We start from the raw sequence: 23,270 nt of genomic DNA, 5'->3' as shown, positions 1-23,270 counted from the left end.
AGCCATATCTTGGCTTATATATTAAGAAAAACAGATGGAAGGTGAGAACTAGTGAAGAACTGCTAATTTGTACAGTACAAACAACATTAGTGAGTAAATGGAGCACAGCATGGGGAAGGCAGTGAGAGAAGAGGAAAAATATGCCAATTCAAATAAGGTAGGGATCAGCAAAAGAAGCTAGAAAGCAAAGAGAAAATGTCCTGAAATTATATAGTGTAAAACCTTAAATTTTATATAGAGAAGGAAGAAAAATACCCAGCAGCATGGTGCCAAAAGTTTTTTGTTGGACAGTAAGAGTGTCTAAATGGAGACAGTACATATGTAACCAAGAATGAAACTATGAAAAGAAGTAAAATTCAGATTTTTTTTTTTCCCCCATCATTTGCGTTTAGGGTAGATTTTACAAGTTAACAATGTGTTTGATGTTAAGTCATACTTCCCCATTTCATTTTCCCAACATATAGTATTTTCAATTATCTGTCTACTTCATTAACAATCCTTGTGGTTTTATCATTTTGGTTCTGTTCATCTGGGCAGTAGGCAGGTGATACCCATAAATTTTCTCCATTCTTTTCCATTCTACTCTGTATTTCCTTTTTTTGTCATCACTTTTGTGTACAGCTTATTTCCTCTGAATTAATGCATTGAACTAGAACAAGAAGCAATGGGTACAAACTGAAAGACAGGAGGTTCCTCCTGAATATAAAGAAGCACTTTTTCACTGTGAAGATGACTGAGCACTGACACAGGTTGCCCAGGGAGCTGGTGGAGTCTCCATCCCTGGAGATACTCAGAAGCCACCCACATATGGTCCTGGGCCACCTGCTCTAAATGGCCCTGCTTGAGCAGGGGAGTTGGACCAGATTATTTCCAGAGGTCCCTTCCTTCCAAACTCAACCATTATAGGATTCTGTGATGTCTTCTTTCCAATACATTTATTTAATTTTACCCTTTCCTTTTTTCCATTCCTGTATCTGAAGAGGGCCTATAAGGATGCTGCGGATGGACTCTTCATCAGGGACTGTAGTGACAGGACAAGGGGTAACGCGTTCAAACTTAAACAGGGGAAGTTTAGATTGGATATAAGAAAGAAGTTCTTTATTGTAAGGGTGGTGAGGCACTGGAATGGGTTGCCCAGGGAAGTTGTGAATGCTCCATCCTTGGTGGTGTTCAAGGCCAGGTTGGATGAGGCCTTGGGTGGCATGGTTTAGTGTGAGGTGTCCCAGCCCATGGCAGGGGGGTTGGAACTAGATGATCTTAAGGTCCTTTCCAACCCTAACTATTCTATGATTCTATGATTTCTTTTATTCAGTTCTATACTACTATTTACTACTCTGTTTTATAGTCTCTGTATCTCACTCTGCCCTTCTATCATCCAGAATCCTGATTTATCTTTGGAATTGTTCCCAAAGCAATTGCTGAAGGGAATATGTGTAATGGTGCTTTCAGAAAAAAAAGAGAATTAACTGCTGAAGTTAGACATATAGCCCAAACTAACTCCAGAGAACTGATCCCAGTATGAGTGATGAGGACTGCAGGATAAAGGGCATGAAGGACAGATACCTAAGAGAATATTTAAACACCACTAAAACAATTGCTTTAGTTTTTTTCTCTTTTTATACCAGGAAAAACTTAAGAGTTTAATTATGCAAGCTTTTGATAGATGGAAGATGTCCTGTCTGTGAAGGCACCACATTAACCTCAACTAATGTTGCGCCTGAAACGTGAAATTTAGTTATTCTTTAGTTCTTGCATGAAAATGCTAAACATTACAGAATTTATCCACTGAAATTTTACTTGCACTTTCTTCTTCTTCCAGATCTTAATTTAACTTCACTTTCATGCATGGCATTGTTAACTGAGGTTGGTTTTTTTTTAATTAAAGTTTATGTAATCTGTTATGCTTTGTAGTATTTTAACTTTAATACTGTATAAAGAGAAGGTCTCAGAATATATTTTTTCTTTTTGTTTGACCTAAAAAAACCTAGAACAACTCAAAAAAGCAATTAATACACTGGGTGGGTTACAACCTGAAGCTTACCTGTCTCTCCCAACATTCTAACAAGAGAACCAAAAGAAATTCTAGTTGACTTCAACTGGATGCCAAAAGTTATAGAGTGAAACAGTCAAACAAGGGCTCTGTATCATGAAGCTCCAGAACAGCACAGAGGCATGAACATAGGGTTGGATTTACCTCACCAAACACTGTTGCTTGTATAAAGCAGATGTCTATATGACAGGTAGTCAGCCTAGTCTCACCCTATTGTCAATCTAGGAATAAATAGGCATTTTGAAGGAATAGGTCATTATTTTAGATGTCTACTTCAGAATGATGAAAACTCTGCACTAGAAGTACTATCTTTGCTTTGAATATAAAGGGACACAAAGGGAGCTAGATAAGATATAGATATTTACAAAGCTGGCACCAACATTTGCTCAACTGAACACTCTTCTGTTGTTAGCATTAAATCTGTGGTTAAAATTTATTTAAATTAGAAGACATATATATATATATTCTTAAGTTTTGTTAAACAGTAGTGTTTAGGAGATGGCACAAAGGCATCCTAACAAGATAATACACTATATTAAAAAAAACCCAAAACCTCCAATGAAAAGCAAACAAAAAGTTACTGAAAGGAATTACACATTACTCAGAAAGTCATTTTGCACAACACAAGTCTTCATCTGCTGTTTAAGAGTCATTTTCTGTTTCCTGCTTGTTTCTTGATTATTTCTAAGTGTTACACTTTAAAGATTAAAAATCCCTTCTGCCAATATAATTTTGTATTTATGAGAATTAATTTTGCTTTATGGGTAATGGTCCAGAAACAAGAAGTTCCTCACCACGTCTAATACAAAAGCATTTTAAATGTTCTGACAAGTCTTCAGCTTTGTGCTACAGCAAGCACTGAATAAAAAGGCATATTTCCGAGGTCAGAACATTCCAGCTAAACTTCAGATCCATTAAGAAGCCCACATGAAGGCAACATGCAGAGAAATTCTTGGCTTTGTACCCAAAGAAATTAGAAGGCAAAGCCTGGTGAACAGAGTCAAGATTTGAAGGCTGGTGTCCTGAACTCCAGCAGATTGGAAAGGACTGTTCTAGATGAAGAAATTAAAGGTCATGGTTACCTTTTGGTCAAACAAAGCTTCAGCAATTTAAAAGTCCAGACTTTGCAAACACAATGTAGGTTTTCACATCCCTTTCATTTCCACAGATATGCACCACCTTTTGCCCTCTCAGTAAATCTCTCTTCTAATCTCTTCAAACAGTAAAATAACTCACCTTCATGTCAGTGAAAACTGACCTCTTGCAGTAATACTTGCAGACTATATAAACTCTCTTCTGGGATGCCATCAAAGAGAACAAAAAGGAGAGGGAAAAATACGAGAGGTATCTTCACAACAAATGACGGAATAAAGAAAATATATACAAATGACCTTGTTTAGAGAACTGTGCGGGATATCACAGTTGTCATCTTGTACTAAGTCTGCCAGAATCACAACTTCCTGGACTTGAAATTAATTTATTCTTTAGTCTCCTTCTCTTTGCCAGTCTTTATATTCAAAAATGGAAACATAATTTGGCTTAATTTCTTGCTTCACTTCATCAAGAATATGTGCAGGCTTTTTAGTTAAATGTTAACTGTGAAGTCACTAGAATAACCTGATTTAAGTTTTTTTAAAAAGTATCCCTCATTTTAAAAAATCTAATAGATTAGGCACTTTATGAATAATTAAATTCAGTAGGAGCTGAATCAGGACTCCAGCTGGTTTTATCATGGCTGCACAAAAAGGTCTTTCACTGAATTTTCATGGACTTAGTTACAGTTGAATACTGAACGTAAAGCACAACCTGCTTAAGACATGAAACAGAACATAAGGAAGCTACCCTAGTTAGCATTGCAAAAGCAACTCAGTTGGATTTGTATTTATGCTCCACGGAAGAAACAGGTACTACAATAAAAACATTCTTAGCCTGAATTTATGCCTCTGCATACTCTTATGTTTCACTATAGGAGTCTTCAATACATTTCTGTATGTTGTCTGATTCTCTGAATCATCTTGTAAACAAAGTGATTTTATCTCCAGTAACAAGCTAATTAGTAGTACCTAATAGTAGTAAAAATAAATGACAGAACTGCACAGCCTGATGGATGCAAGGAAATCAACACACAGGAAAGCTTACTGCATAAAAGAATCTGCATAATGAGATGAAAATACATACTGGGCACTCTCAGAGCAGTATGTTCAGATCACAGATTTGCTGCTTGCAGCAGGCAGGTAATAGAGGTATGAATTTTTTCTGAGACTGACAAAATACAACCATTTCCCAATTCACCAAAACATAGTTAATAAAATATTCTGTAAAACCCTGTCTTTGCTGCTATCAAGCAAAAATTATTTTGATGCAGTTGACAATTACAAGAAAAGGTTTAATCTGTAGAACTGGATATCCTTTCTTTATATCTGTATCTTTCCCAAAAATGTCTTTCTTTCTCACCAGACATATTGGAATCCTCCAGATTTGAAGAACTACAGTTCTTTAGACACTCTCAAATCAAAAGATGGAATTTTGTTTCTTAGTGCCTAATCAAAACATAATGATGATAGACATGAATCTTATGGAAACTAGTTTAAAACCATTTCCTGCATATAAAAACAAAATATCACATAAGCATTGCTATCACTAACAAAAAATGTCATCATTCCCATTGTGACAAAAGATAGACTCATAGAATGGCTTGGGTTGAAAGGGACCTTAAAGATCATCCAGTTCCAATGCCCCTGCCACAGGCAGGGACACCTTCCACTAGACCAGGGACCAGGTTGCTCCAGCCTGGCCCTGAACACTGTGAGGGATGGGGTATCGACAACTTCTCTGGGCAACCTGTGCCAGTGCCTCACCACCCTTATAGTGAAGAATTTTTTCCTAATGTCTAATCTAAATTTCCCCTTTGTCAGTTTAAAACCATTCCCCACTTGTCTTGTTGTTACATGCCCTTGTAAAAAGTCTCTTTCCAGACTTCTTGTAGGCCCCCTTTAGGTATTGGAAGACTGTTACCAGGTCTCGCCAGAGCCTTCTTCTCTCCAGGCTGAACAAGCCCAGCTCTCTCAGCCTGTCTACATAAGACAGGTGCTCCAACCCTCTGATCATTTTCATGGCCCTCCTCTGGACTCGCTCCGACAGGTCCATTCCCTCTTGTGTTTAGGGCACCAGAGCTGAACACAGTACTCACAAAGAGGTGTTCACAAGAGCAGAGTAGAGGGGCAGGGTCACGTTCCTCAATCTGCTGTTCACACATTTTTTGATGCAGCCCAGAGTACAGTTGACTTTCTGGGCTGCAATTGCACTTTGATGGGTCACTTTGAGCTTCTCTTCAACCAACACCCCCAAGTCGTTCTCCCCAGGGCTGCTCTCAATCCATTCTCCGCCCAGCCTGTACCTGTGTTTGAGATTGCCTTGCACTTGGCCTTGTTGAACTTCATGAGGTTTGCACCTCTTAAGCCTATCATGGTCCCCCTAGGTAGCATCCCTTCCCTCAGTGTGTCAACCACACCACAAAGCTTGGTGTCATCAGCAAATCTGCTAAGGGTGGTCAATCTCACACCCCATGTTGCCAAAAAAGATGTTAAACAGTGCCAGTCCCAATACTGACCCCCGAGGAACATCAGTTGTTACTGATCTTCACTTGGACCTTGAGCCATTGGCCACAACTCTTTGAGTGCAACCATCCAGCCAATTGCTATTTTCCAAATGGCCCATCCATCAAATCCACGCCTCTCCAGTTTAGAGACAAGGATGTCATGTGGGACAGTGTCAAATGCCACCAAATTCATCAGGCATAATTTGTCTTTAGTGAAGCCATGCTTGCTGTCTGCATTCACCCCTTTATTGTCTGTGTACATACTTTCCAGGAGGATCTGCTCCACGATCTTGCCGAGCACCAAGGTGAGACTGATTGGCCTGTAATTCCCTGGGTTCTCCTTCTTTCAAATATACATAAATATATATAGAAATATAAATCAAACTACTTTTAAGACAGATGGGACACCTGAAAATTTATTCACCTGGAAAATTATTCAAAGTTGATTTCAAGGAAATTCTGGAAATTGGGACACAGTACATATGTGTAATGGTGTCATTCACCTTTTACATAAATCAAATTCCATGACAAAAAAATGTCAAATAGAAGAATACAGAATACCAACTTTTGGCTCTCCCAGACACTTTTTCCTGCCAAATGCTTATTGTTCTTTTGATTTAAAGACTTCTTAATAATTACTTTTTCAAAGCAATTGGAAAAAAACAAACCCACTAAGCCTTGATATGTGAAAGAACAAAGTATCTGCAGCTGATAAATACATTAAGCACTGGGTGCTTCGGAAGACTAATCCTTAGTTTGGTGTATGGTTATCTGTACTAACTAACACACAAATAAAATAAAAATTCTGAAGTCTAGAGACCTACCATTATGACTCCTATATGACTAACACGACATTTGTATGCGATCTCATTTTGACAGATTATTTTTGTAAAATGTTTGCACAATGAGAGCTGTAATAGGTTTTTAATTATTATTTTGTTAAAGGAAGATTATGAAGGTGTATTAACTTGTCTGATTATTAACTTTGTATTACATTCATAAAGTGTTATAATCTTTATCTTTGGCTTAACAGTACTTTTTAAAAATTCTATCTATGACTATATTTTACAGAGAAATCCAGTGACACAGTACATAATAAAAAAATTCATTTTGTCTCACATAGGCTGTAGGCTCATGAATGTGGAAACTCCCTGTTTAAAGGAGTTTAAAGTTTTCACACTGATAGGTACCAACAGGCTAGTTTAAAGAGGCTAAATTCACGTTGTATGTTACACTGCTATTTCTGTTAACAACAAAACAAAACATAGAATCTGTAATTGTCAGGGGGTAAAAAGTCAGCGCAACCCAACTGCAGCCAACATGCTCAAGACTAGCCAATCTAGCCTAATGCTGCAGTTTGTAGCCTTGGAGTAGAGAAACACTGGAAAAGAAAGGTTCACAAGATTGTCAGGTTCTGCAACAAAAACAACCTAGAGATCATGCAGTGCTCTTCCTTCCTTTCTGCAGGGATTCATTTCCTACAGAAAGATCCCACAAGAGAAAACAGGAGCAGACTGTCTGAGAAAGGCAGCTGGCTCTTGCTGACCAAGTGGAACTGTGCAGCTGAGGAGATGCTTCTGCACGCTGGGAAGAGACATGGGGTTACCACTGATGAGCTTGACCTGGATGAGGGGAAGAACCAAGAGACACACCACCATTTTGAACCAAAGGACAGGTAATGGGATGTACCCACCAAAGGAGGACCCCAGCCTTCTGACTATAATAAATTATATCAAGAGGAAGCCTTATCCCATGTTTCCCTACTGACAGAAGAGGAAGATCTCCTTGCTGCCTCTGCTGCATCAGCTCAGACTGTTTCTTAAGCTTACTCAATGCTCCAAGTCAGCAGGAAAACAGCTATGTCTTCTGCTGAGCTGACTTACAGGTGGTTCCACTAAGCAACAAAGCCAGAGGAAGAAGCAGCAAGCAAGCAGGAGGCCAGGAACAGAGAGGGAAGGAGAAGTTGGGATAAAAACAGGACCTCTCCTTTATCTTGGGGGTTAGGACAGCTCAATCCATCTGGTGAAACCACAGCCTTGCTAAGAGCAGAAGGAATCAGACTGCTACCCATGTGCTCAGTATGAAAGTGGTTGGCTGGAGAAACACTGTGTTTCTTTTGTCTTCCTCTCTCCCTCCGGTAACACGTTGCTTGGCAATGCTTGTTTGTTTGATGCATTGTTTGTGACCATAGAAGAAAAGTTTGCTGAGTGCTAAGATTTAATTTTCTGGGTACCTGCTAAAAAGCTTAATTCAGCTTTTCCGGCCAAGTTGTGTTGGAAGTTAAGTGTTCCTTATTCAGTCCAAAACTGACAAGGCTCAAAGCACATCTTGCAGGTAGGAGATACTTTACTGCATTTCTTAAAAGCTTCAGATTTCATACTTCCAGGGAGTTCTTAAGATAGATGCTTGTGTAGTAACCTTTCTCTATATGGGCACATTTTGTAGCATAAAAATTGGTGTTCTTCAAATGCCACATGCACTCCAGCAGTTAGGTATCAATCAATAGATCTTGGTAAGGTCGCATTTTTGTGTACTTGCTTTCTTATTGTTCTGTTTATTTCCCCTTTCAACATAATAAAACCAGGTCCAGCCAGGTGGCTACCTATATAATGCAGGCACGTGGGATAAATAGCTCCTATCCGTTGCAGTACTTTTGTCTCTTGCAATGCTATTTATAACTAGAAGGATTTCCGATGGATTTTCCTGAAGTGTTGTCAGGGGTATCCCAGTTCACCTCAGTCACATCTTAGCATCCAAAGGGATATATTTTTCGTTATTTTCTGGTTTGATGAGTTGTTATTTTTGTTTGGGTTTGTTTGTTGTTTTCACTTTTTCCTTCACATTTTCTCGACTTAAAAGCTTTCTATTGTCCTAGTGCATTTACAAATTTCCAGAGATCACAATTGTTTTAAATTGGTGAAATGGTCATTCCATTTGCCACCTACATAGCCAGAAAAGTCAAAAGCTACATCTCATTGCTATCACACAATGTATTTAAGGGTGAGCTAGTAAGAGTTGTAGGGAAAACAAAGTCAATTTTTTTTTCTCATTTCCTAGTAGGGAAAGGAGGTATGATTTTGCTGGGAATGGACCAGTTTTTCTGAGTTGAGAAAAATGTTTTTTTGTATAAACCCATTAGTGAGATATAGTCACCTCTAATCCATCCCTGGCTTGTCTGCAGATGGGACACTAAGTCTCATTACCTCTCCCAGCTGAAAGAGAAAAATCATGCACATTCCCCTTCCTTCATTCATTGTAAATTCTCAGAAAAAAATATCAACCCTTCTACCTTTTGGAACAGGTTTAACCAGCATACTAAAATTATAAAATTCCTGCAGTGGGGAAGTCTCATTTTTATGAAGTCACTTGGGTTTCTGAATCTACATTCAAATATCCTGATCCTGTGTACTGGGTTTGCATTGCAAGGTTTTGTTAGCAGGGGGATGGGTGTGTGTGTGCTGTTCTAAGCATTATGGCACACATGCTCAAACCAGATTTAACCAAGTAAATTCAGGTACTAAAAGCAGTCCAGCTTCACCAGCATGAAGATTTGGGTGCACTTATTTCCTCAGAGGGGAAGTTCTTACAGTGAAATGTAAGAAATGAAGTCCTAAAAGGATCGGTCTTGTATTTCACATATGCATTAATGACCTTAGCACAGAAAACAGCAATGCATTAACAGAAGCTGCAGATGGCAGAGAGTTGTATAAATCAAAGGTATAGCATCATACAAAAATAACTGTTCAAAGATGGTAAGAATAAATATGGGATGACATTTAGCTACACAAAATACAAGGTTACATGCTCAGAGATGGTACTTATTTCCAGTGTAGGGTGTAGTGTCTTAGAAGGAAAGAGATGAAAAAGACATGAGATCACCAATGGATTACAAAATGAGTATGAGCCACCAATGAGACACAGTTGTGAAAGGCAGATGCAATAACATAAATGCAGGAGAGATAAGGAAATGTTAACCCCCTTGTACAAGCTGGTAATGAATTTCTTCTAGTTTTTGGATTTTTTTTTTTCAGTCTTGTTTATGCTCAAACAAGATCAACATGGGTGAAAAGCTAAATTTCATGACTGGGACAGTCCTTTAAGTAAGAAATCGGTGAAAGCAGTCTGTCAAGATATTTTCTACAAAGGTAATACTGACACACCCAGGGCTGGAAACTCAGTCCCCACCAACCTTTTTATATTCAACTTAACTTGAATATAACACATGCATAAAAACAAAAAATATTTGCATTCCCATTAAACCTTTATAGCCTTTAATATTAAGCCTATATAGCCTTTAATGAAAATTAGCTTCTCAAAGACCACAGATAAAACTGGAAACTGCTTTCTGCCATGAAAGTATCCACCATTATTTAAATATAACTCCAACTCCAGCTTCCCCATTGCATGGAAGATGTGAACAATTCTGAGTATTAAGCGGGTGGCAATCTGTGCTTTTGCATCCATCTTCCCTTGCGTAACTTCATCAAGCACCTGCGGAACATTTCGGTTTGAGGACACACAGACTCAGGTAAACAAACCTAACAAAGAAAGACCTCCGCCCCATGCATTACACATATATATAAACATATATACATACACACATAAACCTGCAGTAATATACAACACACACTTAAATCCAGCAATTCCCTGTTGCTCGGAAAAAGGAATCTCTGTAAACCCCGACAGCCCCGTGCGATAGGAGCTGGCCGACCAGCCGTATCCCCCCGCCGTGACCGGGCCGGGCCACGCAGCCTCCCAAGCCCTCGGTCCCGGCCGCCCCCGTACAGGGTATGCACCCCACCAAACCCGCAGTTCCTCCCAACCCGCCCCCGCTAAAGGACCGCCCAGACGCCACTTCACGACGTATACGGAAACTCTATAGCTAGAGCTTCGGTCCTACCTCGACCGCAGGACAATCATTGTCACTGCCTTATTAGAAATCCTCAAAGCTGGTCTCCAGTGCCCCTCGCACACCCCTCAGCCTCTCCTCTCCCCGCGACGGTGGGGCGTCGAGGCACAGTATCACTGCTCCCTCCCTTGTAGCGGCCGGCAGGGCAGGTTTAGTTTCCTTTGAATTCAGGCGGCGCTTAGGGCAGCTCAGGAGGCGGAAGGGACAACGAAGGTCCTCTCTGGCGGCAGTTGACGTGTCGGTGGGGAGCGGTGGCGGTGAGAGCATCATGTGAGTGAATGAGCGAGCAGGCGGGTGGATTGGTGTCCGTTACCCTTTTTGCTCCTTACTTTCCCTCCCCGCCCTAACCCGGTACTTTCTCGTCACTCTTCCCAGGTCGAAAGTTACGTTTAAAGTGACGCTCACCTCGGACCCGCGGCTGCCGTACAAAGTGTGAGTGGTGCGGCTGGCGTGGGTCAGGCCAGTGCTGCAGCCCTGCTGCGATAGGCGAGGTGGCTGTGGAAGCCGGCGGCATCGCACACAGGCGTTCCTGAGCCGTATAGTTTGCTGATCACCCTGCCAGGGCTTCCGCACGAGAGGAAAAGGCGTTTTGCTTCCTCCGTATGACCCGAGAGGTGGTTTGCCGCAGTTAACTCACGTGCTGGGGCTGGTTTGCTTTGGTCCGCTGCTGTAGATGTCTTTTTAGGCTTTGATCTAGGCCTTAAGTAGTAAATGCACACCTTTGGTAAGGGTATTGCCGCTGCTTAAGGTGAGATGAAGTTGCTTTTCAGTTTGTCTCAGCAGTCATACGTTTACTTACATTGTAATTTTAGGTTAAGTGTGCCTGAAAGTACCCCTTTCACAGCTGTCTTGAAGTTTGCGGCGGAAGAAGTAAGTAGACAGTGATGATGATGTTTTTTAACCTTTTGAACATTCCTGAAAGCAACAGCTTTTTAATTGTAAAATAAAATGGTTAATTCAGCACAAAGAATGCTCTTGTTAGGTATGCACAAACGCAGGCTTTACTTGTGTCAGTGGTAGCCTGTCAGAGCTTTCAGAAGTTAGTAAGCGGTTCTTGCACAATTTACACTTTAACAGCAGGTATTGACGTGCTTGCTGTTCTTTGCAGTTAAACAATTTTATTTCAGTAACATAAAACATTGTGACCATGAACATAATTAAGAAACACTACTATTGAATATTTAATATTTTAAATTGCTTATGTAGAATATACAGAAAATTCTTTAGGATTATTCAAGAAATTCTTAAACTCTTTTTGCATTCAGTTCCAGTAATCGCTAATTTTGGAAAGCATACAGGTTTGATTATAGAAGGTATTGACATCAGTCATATTGCCTAGATTAAAAAAACAGACACCAGTGACTAGGATGAGGATAATGTGGTGTTTAATTTCTGTGTTTGATCTGTTGCATAGAATCCAAAACTAATAGGTGCCTAAATTGGCCTATGTAATGTATTTGAAGAGATGCATCCTATTTGTTTCAGATTAAATGTATAAGCATTATATATGTTCATCTGGGTTTAAACAGTAAAATAAAGGGCTCAGAAGCATGATGGCTTTCTTTTGGGGAGGGAATTTGTTCAAGCATTAGAATTGTAATAGAATAAATAATTAGAAAGGATAATAGACTCCATGTGTTGATTGTCCTTATGTTGTTGGTGTTACACCAACATGTGACAGAAGTTCTAATCGGAAACACATCTTGTGGGAGGAGGTTTTGGATTGTTTGTTTTGTGACTACTTCAGCAGAACAATATAAAGAGTAATGAATGCTGTTTAAGATAGTTACTGATTTAATTTGGGTTTTTTTCCCAGTTATTTTTAATCTGAACTAATGCAGCTGTGCCCATGCAACCCATATATATAGAGGCCTAGTATAAGGGACCAGGGAAGATTGAAGCAGGACTGAGTAGTTGGAGATACCAAGACTGAGGGGCCACTTTTGGTGGAGAGTTGCCATCAAACTTGGTATCTTTACCTACTCATGGAACCACAGTTGAGTTCAAGTACTATAGTGGTTCCGCAAGTTATAGGGTCCTCTGTGAAATTCATTTAGAGAACTAATTACTTAAATGTTCACATTTACCAAACCATTATTTTAGTTGGTGTATTTTGAGTATCCATTATCATTAAACATGGAGACGTCTTGGGAAGTCTCATCTATAGCAGCTTCAGCCCTTCTCAATAGATGCATTTGGCAGTGATAATTTGGATAATGCAAATTTAGCTCTTTCCTTAGTTTTTATTTTCTGTTTGTCTTACAGACTATATATAAAAATGTAAATGAGATATAGAGTACTGGAAACACTGCTGTCTTCATTTTTTCTCTATTTATGGTTCTTTCCACAACTGTCACAGGTTATTGTGACAGCGCTAATGTTCTCATTTACAATGTGTGGTATCTTACCAGGTTTTTTCCTTCATCTGTTAGAACCACTTGGTACATATCTCAGGTGTACATTTGCCTGATACTTGTAAAAAAACTCTCTTAAATTTGTGAAATCATTACTAAAATAATAATCTATTTCCATTTACAAAGTTGTTTATTCTTTCATAAGCATTTTTCTTTGAAACTGTTCTGTTATTTTAATGTTACTCTTGATAGATTGGTACTAAAATACTTTTTTTTTTAATCACTTTTTTAAAGTGATTTAAAACTAAGTTTAATGCACTTACCTGCTGTTCATTGTGCAAGAAGGAGATGAGCTTGTTACTGTAGAAGATTTTTTGTCATCGTTATAAGAAGTGAGAAAGCAATATAATTGTTGGCATATGATTGTCACCTTTTCCTTATAGTTTGGCTGTAGATATCGATAAATAGATTTCCTAGCACTGGAGAAAATAAGTTGCGTGACAGCCTCAGTTACCAATTTATAAGGTTTTTAAAGCAAACAATCTCTTTAAAGGGTGAATTTGGGGCTGGAATTTGATTTCAAAGTAAGCCAGGGATTATCTACTGAATACAGAAGTTCGCTGCTTGAGTATCCATTTGATTTTGTATCTGAGAAAGCTTGTATGTTTTCAGCATGGGAAACATACACTTAGCAACCACAGGAAGGATTTTTGATTTAAGTAGTGAACCATATCACACCAAATTATGTGTAATTATTTCCAGTGGTAATTTCCCTTTCTGTATTATAATTGTGATGATTTTTAAATGTTGTCTGTATAGCTGACAGGTATTGCTGTTTGGCCCAGTGTTTTGGGCTAAGGTAATAAAATATTTTATTCTATTCTAACACAATACAGTGTGAAGCAATAAAATAATCTTAACTAGTGCTTCACAAACCGATTGCCACACAGTTCTCGTGTATACTTGGTGTATCACCATCAGGTAGATTCTGCTACTGAGAAGCAAAATGACACAAAATTAGTAGAAGTCCATTCTCCTGTGAATGATTCATTGCATTGTTGTGTCTAATAAGAGTTACAGAATGAGGAGAGGCACTTAACATTCTAAAAGTTACCTGTTTGTGTTTTATCAGGTGACTTAGGAGGAAAGATTGATGGTGTCACTTACTTGCAGTGGAAATCTGCTTACTGAAAAATAACTTAAATATGTATTTTGTGCTTCTTCAGGTTTTTTTGTGGTTTAGTCCTTTACTTTTGACTTGGAGATGGACTTATTCCAGGAAGCTGCACTTAATATGATTTACATTAATGCCTCTGTTTGAACCTTATAAATTCATTTTCTCCTATTATGTAAAAAACCAACCAACCCAAAACATAAACAAACAAAACTGCAAACCCACAACTGTTAAAAGGTTTCTCTAAAGAGTGCTAAGTCAAGATTCCTGGAGTCAGGGAAGTGAAGGCTTGTTTTCTTCAGCATATTATACATATACACTAACTGTTACAAGATGACATACTATTTTTTACATTCTTACTGTTCAGTACATAGCTCCTATTTTATTAACTTCATTATTCAAATTTTTCTCTAAAGACAGACTGTACTTTTCTCATGGTCTTTCTACAATGATGCAGGTATCTAACTTACATTTTGCAGAAACTACTGCTTTTATGTCACCCTACAAGATGAGAAGGTGGCATGATTTACCCGCTATGGATAAAAAGCTAGAAGAAAATAAGTTGAAATCTGCTAATTCTGTGTCTGGAGATGAAAAAAGACATTTTTTTTCTGTATATTAATAACTAAATACTATATTCAGGCATGGTTTCTGTAAGCTTTAGCTGTTGCTGTCAGTACATGGTGTTTCTGCATATCAAACCTGGAAATCTTAAGTTGAGCAATCAGAAAATAGGGAAAGCAGAACTAGTGAATGCTGTTGAAAGAATGCTGCTGAAAGGCACTGCTGGGCTGAAGTGACTTGTTTGAGGCAGATGGAAAAGCTCTGCAGTTTTTCAATGGAAATACTCATTGTTAGCAATCATAGTTAGCTTACTGGTTTTTTACACAATGTAGAGAAGAGGAGGAAGTGCTTTGTGAGGTGATTTCACTGATGCTTGCTTGTCTGCTTTACTGTGAGGATTCTGAGGCACTGGAGCAGGCTGCCCAAGTAAGTTGTGAATGTTCCATCCCTGTCAGTGTTCAAGGCTGGGTTGGACAGGGCCTTGAGCAACCCAGTCTAGTAGGGAGGTGTCCTTGCATATGTTAGCAAGGACTAGATAATCTTAAGGTCCTTTCCAGCCCAAACCCTTTCTATGATTCTATGGTTGCTAAGACACCAGTCTTTTACTTTAGGAGTTGTTCACTGTAAAGTAGTGAACCAAGTAAAGGAGGCACGAGGAACAACCTTTGGTCCTTAGACCAACCAAGTAGCACTGATTGACTTGCACTCACCCAACCCTTTCTGTCCTGTGTGGTCCAGCCACATTACATTACATAGTGCAGGATTTTTCTGTGGCCCTGCCTGGTCCTTCTAAGAAATAATTATTTGTGACTTCCTCATCTCAGTTCAGACCTTCTGAGATAGTTTGAAGCCTGTATGTGATGCTGCCCTACCTGAGTAGGGCTTTTCATGTTCTAAAACTGACCTCATATGATGTGCATGGAGGTGAGGTGCTGTGGAGGTGTGAGAAATCTGAGGAGGAAGCCAGATCTTATGCAGTGCTGTTAGTGCTTCCTTTGTAAGCAAATCCTGAAATGAACTCTTCTGTTGCAGTAATGCAGTTGGAGAGCTCCCAGTACAGCTAGAGAGAAAGCTAGGAAATAGCTCAAAATTAACCAAGATTAGCTCAAGCTAATTCTATTTTAATTCCTGTTAGGCGTTTGTTTTGAAGTTCATTTCCATACGTGCTTTAGGTATTCCTTTATTTAGTATAATAAGAACTAATTTCTTAACTTGGTGGATGTTTGACTTTTATATTGTGTCCAATGACTAATGCTAGTTGGATTTAATTAGGTGTTTAGTACTGCAAATTTCACATTCTATATTGAGGTGTCTAATCATCTTTGACTTTAAACCTTTGTTTTGCTATATCTATAAATCTCAGGGAAATATTTTCTCATAATTTTGCTGGACCTGAACCAGCTAAAAATTTAGTTGAATATTCACTATATATTTTCTTTAACTATGTTTCATGTAATTTTGGCCTACTCTTACTTCCTTTAGTTCAAAGTTCCTGCAGCAACAAGTGCCATTATAACAAATGGTAAGAATATAGTTTTTATGTATTTTTTTTTTATTATTTATTTATTACTTTTTTTTTTAATAGGGTTTTTTTTGTAGTTTCATTTAAGGGGTATTGATGAAAGCAAAAGTGTCTTTTCTTTCACAACCTCTACAGACTGGAAATTGAATTTAATAATATTACAGCATTATTAAAATTACTTATACGTGGCATAAAGATGTTAAACCACTAATAAAATTAATTTGGTTTTGTCCAAATATGTATGCTGAAGGTTTCTTGTTAGCTTGTGTGATAAGACTATTTCTGGTTATGGGAAATAGCTGCATGAAGACCTGATGTAACAACTATATCTTGTTGGTATATTTTTTGAGCTTTAAGTTTAATCATAATATGTCTCTTTCCTCTTCTAGATGGCATAGGAATAAACCCAGCACAGACAGCAGGTAAGTTATTATTTATGAAGCCTAGTATTAAAGAGCTCAGTTATATTTCTTTTAAACTAATGGATAGCACTTGGGGTTGATTTATATTTTAAGTTTTGATTGCTTAAATGGGAGAAGCATTACTCAGTAGTTGGAAACTACAGTCAGTGTAGTTTGTAAAAGGTAAAATCCACAAAGCTATTCTTCAGCATTTATTTATTTAGTTCTGTGAAAAAATTAGGTACTTCTAATCTTCAGAGCTTAGCTATTGTGCAATTAAAAAGAGCAATACTGTATTACATGCTACTGAAATAAAAACTAATAGCTGTATTATTTTTCTCCATGATACCTAGTTGAGCAGTGTTTGCTATTTTAGCAGCACTTCTCGTGAGGTACGTTTAAAAAGTAATACTTGTGTTTAGAGCAGGAACTCTAGGTGCTTTGGAAAGCATGTTCTCAAGAAGAGAGGATCTTCTTGGCAATAGCCCTCTTGGTCTCAACAAGGTATTCCATGTGAGAAACCTCTGATTTCAGCTGTGGAGGCTTCCTGTGAGAGTTTCTCTGTCACAGAAAAGTGTAAATTTTTTACCCATTACTTGCTGAAATACATGGAAACATAGTCCAGATGTTGAATTGTACTAATAATGGTCTGTTGTCTGGAAGCAGCTTCTTTGGACTTGTTGAAAAAGCTATACTTTTAAATTAACTTGGAAATGATTACAGTAACTTCAACCCATTTGAGAGTATGTTAACAATGGAGTGGAATATCTTTGAAGGGAAGAAATGTTCATAACTTTTTACTGAGAAACAATGGCTTTGGTGCTTGTGGAACCCAGTTGCTGGAGACATGCTGCTTCTCTGGTTTTTTTTGCATGAAATCTCTACAGCATCTCAGAAAGTAAGGTATTATCAGCATATTTAGCTATGTAAGTCAAATAGTATAAAGTAAATCCTTGCAGAGCACATGAAAGTATCTGGTGGTTAGAAGAGCAGTTGCTTGATATTAGTTTGGGGAATTTCTTAGAATCGTGAAAGAAACCATTTAAGTGTTGTGACCCATTTCTGGGGTCTGTGATTGCATCCACAACATTTGAAAATGAAGATTGAGCAAGTGTTTGGCTTTCTGCCACTGGAGGTTTCTGTCCTTTCTGGACTTGCCTTAGGACTCCTGGATTATGGTTTGCCAGGTATGCTGCCTAAGGCAGACTCCTCAGCTGACGCTGTCCTTGTCATGATCTCATGACCAAATATATTAAAAACAGATAATGAAACTAATAATTTAGTTTCGCCACTAGATCATCACCCACATGTAAAGCCAGTTTTTCATGTGGCCACTCAAGAATACTTGGCAAAATAGGCAAAGTCAATTACTTAAGGTATACTTCCACTGTTTCTCAAAAGTATACTTTCATATTGTATTACGTATTTCAAATTAGTTGTAGCTTAATACTGCAAAGTACATGTATTTAGGACTACTTGACTCCTGGATAAAAACATCCATATGGCAGTTCATCATGCTTGCAGCTGTGCATATTGCATTCACATCTCCAATGGATTTACTTTATCTCTCCTAAGTTCTTGTAAATGTTGAGGAATTATTCAGTAGAATTCCAAGACAGCATCTCATAATCAAGAAATAGGTAAATGAAAAACATCTAGATTCAAAACTTTTTCATTACAGTTGTGATCTTATCTGCAGGTATAAGCTTAGGTACATGGATTGCACATGGATTTTTTTATAACATAGAAGGTACCATTGCCCTGACAGTGCTGTGTGTTGTTGCCCTTACATGGGAAAAACAAAACAAAACAAAAAAAAAATCCAAAACAACCCCCAAACCACACACTCCTGGGAAAAACAAACAAGCAAACAAAACCAACCAACCAAACCCCCCCCCCCAAACAAAACAACCCCCAAACCAAGACCCAGTCCAAAATCCCTCTTCAGTTTACAAGTAGACACATATAATTTAAATATCACCTTTTGTTCAATCTTATTAATTGATATCTCAGAAACTTAGCACAGTAAAACGTACTTTTATTTTTTTTTTCCCTATATTAAAGTTTCTGAAGATTGAACAGTTGCTTTAGTCTTCATAAACTTCCCAAAATAAGATGATCTAGGAATAAACTTCTAGCAATCCCTGGGGATTTCAGAAATTTTGTACTGTTCCACTGTTTCTACACCTTTCTGAATGAAAGTACTCCTCAGGTATGATTTTCATTCTCCCTACATGAGTCTGTGGAGCAGGTGAAATGAAAGCTGAAAAAACTAGGCTTAACACTTAATTCCTGTACTGATTTCAGTTTTAAATCCTGTATTCTTCAGGGAATAGTGTTTCATAACTTTAATAAAACCACTGTGATATTAATGATGGAAATGATCTGAGAGCTGGAATGAACTGTTCTCTGCATGAGATGCAGCTGTGGCCTGCTTTAAAGTGTTAGGGGTTTTATGATGGCTCTTGCAATACTGATACTTCTAACCTATATTAGTAAGCTTAGTTTTTTGGTTTGCTGATGTGACAGATTCATGTACAGTGGGTTTTAGAGATCTCTTCAGTATGTAGTCTTGACAGATCTCTAAAACCAAAATGTCTTCTGATAACACATTCTTTTGAACTGATTTTCTAAATTTTTTTATGTTGAATAAGTAGAATAGTTTTTATCCTGATCCACATGCCAGAAAAGTGAAGTTTGAAAAAAGGTAGCTTTGTTGCAATACAGTAATAACTTGAGCAAATGTTAAATATCTGTTTTGAGAGAGCATTCTACGTCCTTGACATGGGGCGCCTGAAGCGAAATACAATTGTTGTGCTTTTACAAGTCAACACAAATATGAGTAAGAATAGGTGCATATTATTAAAACCTGATATTGTAGAATTACGTATTGTCTGTTTTGTGCAGTAGCAGTATGACTTAAAAAAAAAAAGTAAGTTCCATACAGCAATTGAATAACGCATCACTTTTAGCAATGTGGTTTCATTTTCAAATGCTACATTTAATAGAAGAAAATACCAACCTAAATGACAATCCTGAACACATGCAAAAAATATCATAGATGTCTAAGTATTAGAAACTTCTAAGTTTCATACTATGTCCTCTTGAAAAGACTATCATGACTAGGACTGTACACTAATAAATATAAAGTTTAAGATGTTTTTTATGCTAAAATGAGACTGACTTATTCTACTATGTGTGAAGAGCCTTCCTAAAAGAAAAGTACAGCTAAGGTTCTGAAGTCAGATGCATAGAAGTACTGAACTGGGGAGAGAATTAAAAATAAATATATGCATGAATGAACGCAAGATAAAAAAGGTGATTATGGATAAGTAAAACATTTCCTGGTTTTAAAATTATTATGGCATATAAGTGTAATTACATATTCAGGTATGCAATGGCAACATTTGAAAGGCCATAGCTTTCAAGTCCTATTAGATGACTGAGACTAGTATTTTTATTTAAAAATAAGAACTTTTTGGAGTAAGAGGGATAAGATGAAGTTCCATGGGAACATAAAAAACTATATTTCTGTTATATTAGAGGAATTACTGCAAAGATGTTAAACACAGACCTAACATTATTATCCTTTAAATGTGTATGTTTGTTTAGGTAACATTTTATTCTGTTGGTTGATAACACATTCTGTTTTGTTTTGTTTGTTTAGGAAATGTATTTCTAAAGCATGGTTCAGATCTACGGATTATTCCCAGAGATCGAGTGGGGAGTTCTTAACATCTCCTGAAAGCTTTGGAATAAGTGACATTGCCATGCAGCAAAGGTCTATTTATTTTGGAACTCCAAAATGCAACTAATGAATTGGCCTTTTATAAAGTTGGTAAAAATGACTCCCTAGGATTTGATTTTTTTTTTTTTTTTTTTTTTTTTTTTTTTTTTTTTAACAGATAAGGTTTCATTTTCTTATTAAAATGTATTGACTCATGCACTGATCCTTCCTGGACTAGTTGAAAAATGGGATGATTGCATGTTACATTCCTGAAAGCAAGCTGTATTTCTTTATAGGTGTTACTGACACCACAAGGTTAAACACACAGCCACAATCAATAGATATTTAAAATATTGGATAGTGTTGAGCCTACTTTGTGGAAGAGGGAACTGAGTTATGATTTCATTACAAAGAGATTGTTCCTACTGAGTGCTAAACCTTTTGTATTTCCCTTTTTTTTTCACCCCTAAACTTACTTTCCATGTTTAAGGGAACAGTTTTCACATGGTTCAAGAATTAAGCTCGAATAGAAAGGAAATTTCAGGGGCTTATTACTCAAGTAAGTAAATAACTGCCAAATGTTCCAAAGTCATTGTAAGATTTAGTTGCTGCAGGTATTTTAGATAAAGGAGAAAACAGAGGTTTCTCTGTGTTAAAACTTCATTTGACATGTTGTAAAGTTAAATGTCATTTCGGAGAATTTATGAGACCTAATCCCACAGGAAGTGCCATCAGCCTAGAAGGATTGCAGCATAATTTGAGAATGTGCAGAAACTAGTCAAAGATGTCATTCCTTTTTCAGTAAACTGGTACTGGTTCTTTTAAAAAGTCTTGTTTTATTGCTGCATGTTTCATGAGAAGCAGTGTAGAATTCACTGAAATGTCTGTGTTCAGATTATGTGTTTCTTGTTTATAAATTGCCAGGGATAAGCTATCAGTTGTGTAATTTAGTTAGAGAAAATGTTGCTTTCTTTGAACTTGTATTCTACTTTGTGATTAATATATTTGGCAAAATCTTACATTACTGCATTTTTTCCTGTCGTACTGGGTTTAACAGAAAGAACAATGGGCAATGTAGTGCTTGGTTAAATAAGTATTGTCACAAATACAACTGTTCTGTGCAATAATCATGCTCTAGAAAGATATTCAGATAATGTGTCAGGTAGTACAGAAGTACAAAATGCCCTTCTAAGTGGGTGTAAATGGAGTACATAGAGGAAGGCTCTTCAGAAAGTGATATATGACTATAAATATTTTCCAGCTCTTAAGATGAATTGTAAAATTCTGGATTTTTCTTTATATTAATAAACAATTGTATGAAAAAAACAAAGCAAACTTTGTTATCTCTCATATCCTTAATTAATAATAATAATTAAAAACTCTGCCCTTTAACCTTCTAACCAGCGTGCTTTGAGATTCATTTCAAGCCAGAAGATTCTCATTTTGCAGAATTTTACAGAACACTTCCCTTAAGGGGCAGAGGGCATAGTTTCTATTAATCTAATGCTGTGATATAATTAGAGTGAGCCAAACGAATTGCTTGTAAATTTTGTCTGTTTTTTCTCCTCACTGAATGCATGAAAAACCATCTGATACTGGAATATTACGAACACAGACTTTTTTTTCTTTTTCTTTTTTTTTTTTTCTTTGTCTAAAGGTGCAGTTTCTTTCAAAAGACCATCGTGGTTAAATGCATTTTGGAACTTAAGGTGCTCTGATGCTTATGTGAGAGTTATGTAAAACTAATTTCAGGTGGTGGCTAACATTTCTTACACTGTTACTTAGGTAATAAGGGCATGAAGTGTTAGACGTAGTGCGTTGCAAGTAGTGTATGTAACATGCAAAGGATTTGTTTATTTGGAACAATAAGTGGTGCTTGTAGCTCTTTCTCTGTTTATTACAACTTTGTCACCATGTGGTCTAAAATCTGAACATAACTTTTCTGTTTGGTAAAGAGGCTTAATTTCAGTGGTAAAATGTACTTAGCAGATGTTTGCAAATTGATTTGACATTTGCTAGCTCGTTTTGTTAAGTTATGTTTGACATGGTTGTATGGGAAAAAAATTAAGTTTAGAACCAACCTTCTTAGGGCTTGGGAGTTGTCACCGGATGGTGAAAAGTGCTGTACTGGCTTGTCTAACAAAACTTCAAAGTGTACTTTACAAGTCAACTCTACCTGGAGTTTATCTTGTCTTTGGCTGTGGTTATAATTTGACTGGTGTTAAATTAAAGGCTTCTTTTGTTTGTGATTAACTTTATCACACCTTTGCTGAAGTCAATTTAAAGGGTCTTTTTTTCTGTATTTTACGTTTGCAAAAGGATGGTGGGTTTAATTATAAAGATATCCTGTGAACTGATTTTGGGAGAACCATTAAATGCGAAATGTTCCACCAAAACTTTAGAAAACCAATAATTCTTTTGGTTTATACAATGTTACAGAAGTCTTATTTTTCTCAAATCAGTTATTTGTTAGAATTCGAAGATACCATGGAAATTTTTCAGCGATGGAAGTAAATTGATCTGATTAAGTACGAAAGAACTGGAGGAGTTAGGAAATGGTTCTGCTAATAATTCTGTCAGTAGTACAGCTTTTTTGCTTGTGCTCCCAAATCACAAAATCCAGCTTCATTCTATGAGATTAAAAGAGCATTTTCCTCTCTTGTTTCTACAAAATAATAAGCATAAAAATGGTTGACAGTAGGACTCAAAGTTAAAAATTTTTCTTTTTCATGGTTAAGTTAATGGTGAAAACCCATCTCCCGCTGCTGCTCCAGTGATACAGTGAGCAATTGGATCAAGAGAGGATCTGTGACAGTATGACTGCAGTGTTAGTGGATTCGGAAGGTGCTGGGGTTGCAGCAGTCCTTTGTACGACAGCATGTGGGTGGCCATCAAACTGAGCACTTTAATGGGGCAGTGGAAAAAACAATCCTGCAGTCATCCTAACAGCACTGTGTTTCAGTGATTCTGG

At 37.4% G+C, this 23,270-nt stretch overlaps 1 protein-coding gene across 1 annotated transcript; it reads left to right on the top strand.

Annotated features, from left to right (window-relative positions):
• Positions 1 to 10,789: 10,789 nt before the first annotated feature.
• On the top strand, positions 10,790 to 21,694 carry UFM1 (ubiquitin fold modifier 1). Its single transcript, XM_080613643.1, has 6 exons — positions 10,790 to 10,827; positions 10,933 to 10,989; positions 11,370 to 11,427; positions 16,132 to 16,171; positions 16,561 to 16,593; positions 20,240 to 21,694. Coding segments are annotated over exons 1-6 (258 nt in total). The 5' UTR covers positions 10,790 to 10,825; the 3' UTR covers positions 20,308 to 21,694.
• Positions 21,695 to 23,270: the final 1,576 nt, after the last annotated feature.

Source organism: Psittacula echo, assembly GCF_963264785.1.
Source record: "Psittacula echo genome assembly, chromosome: 3".
Lineage (NCBI taxonomy): Eukaryota > Metazoa > Chordata > Aves > Psittaciformes > Psittacidae > Psittacula > Psittacula echo.
This window is presented reverse-complemented; position numbering and strand designations above follow the sequence as displayed.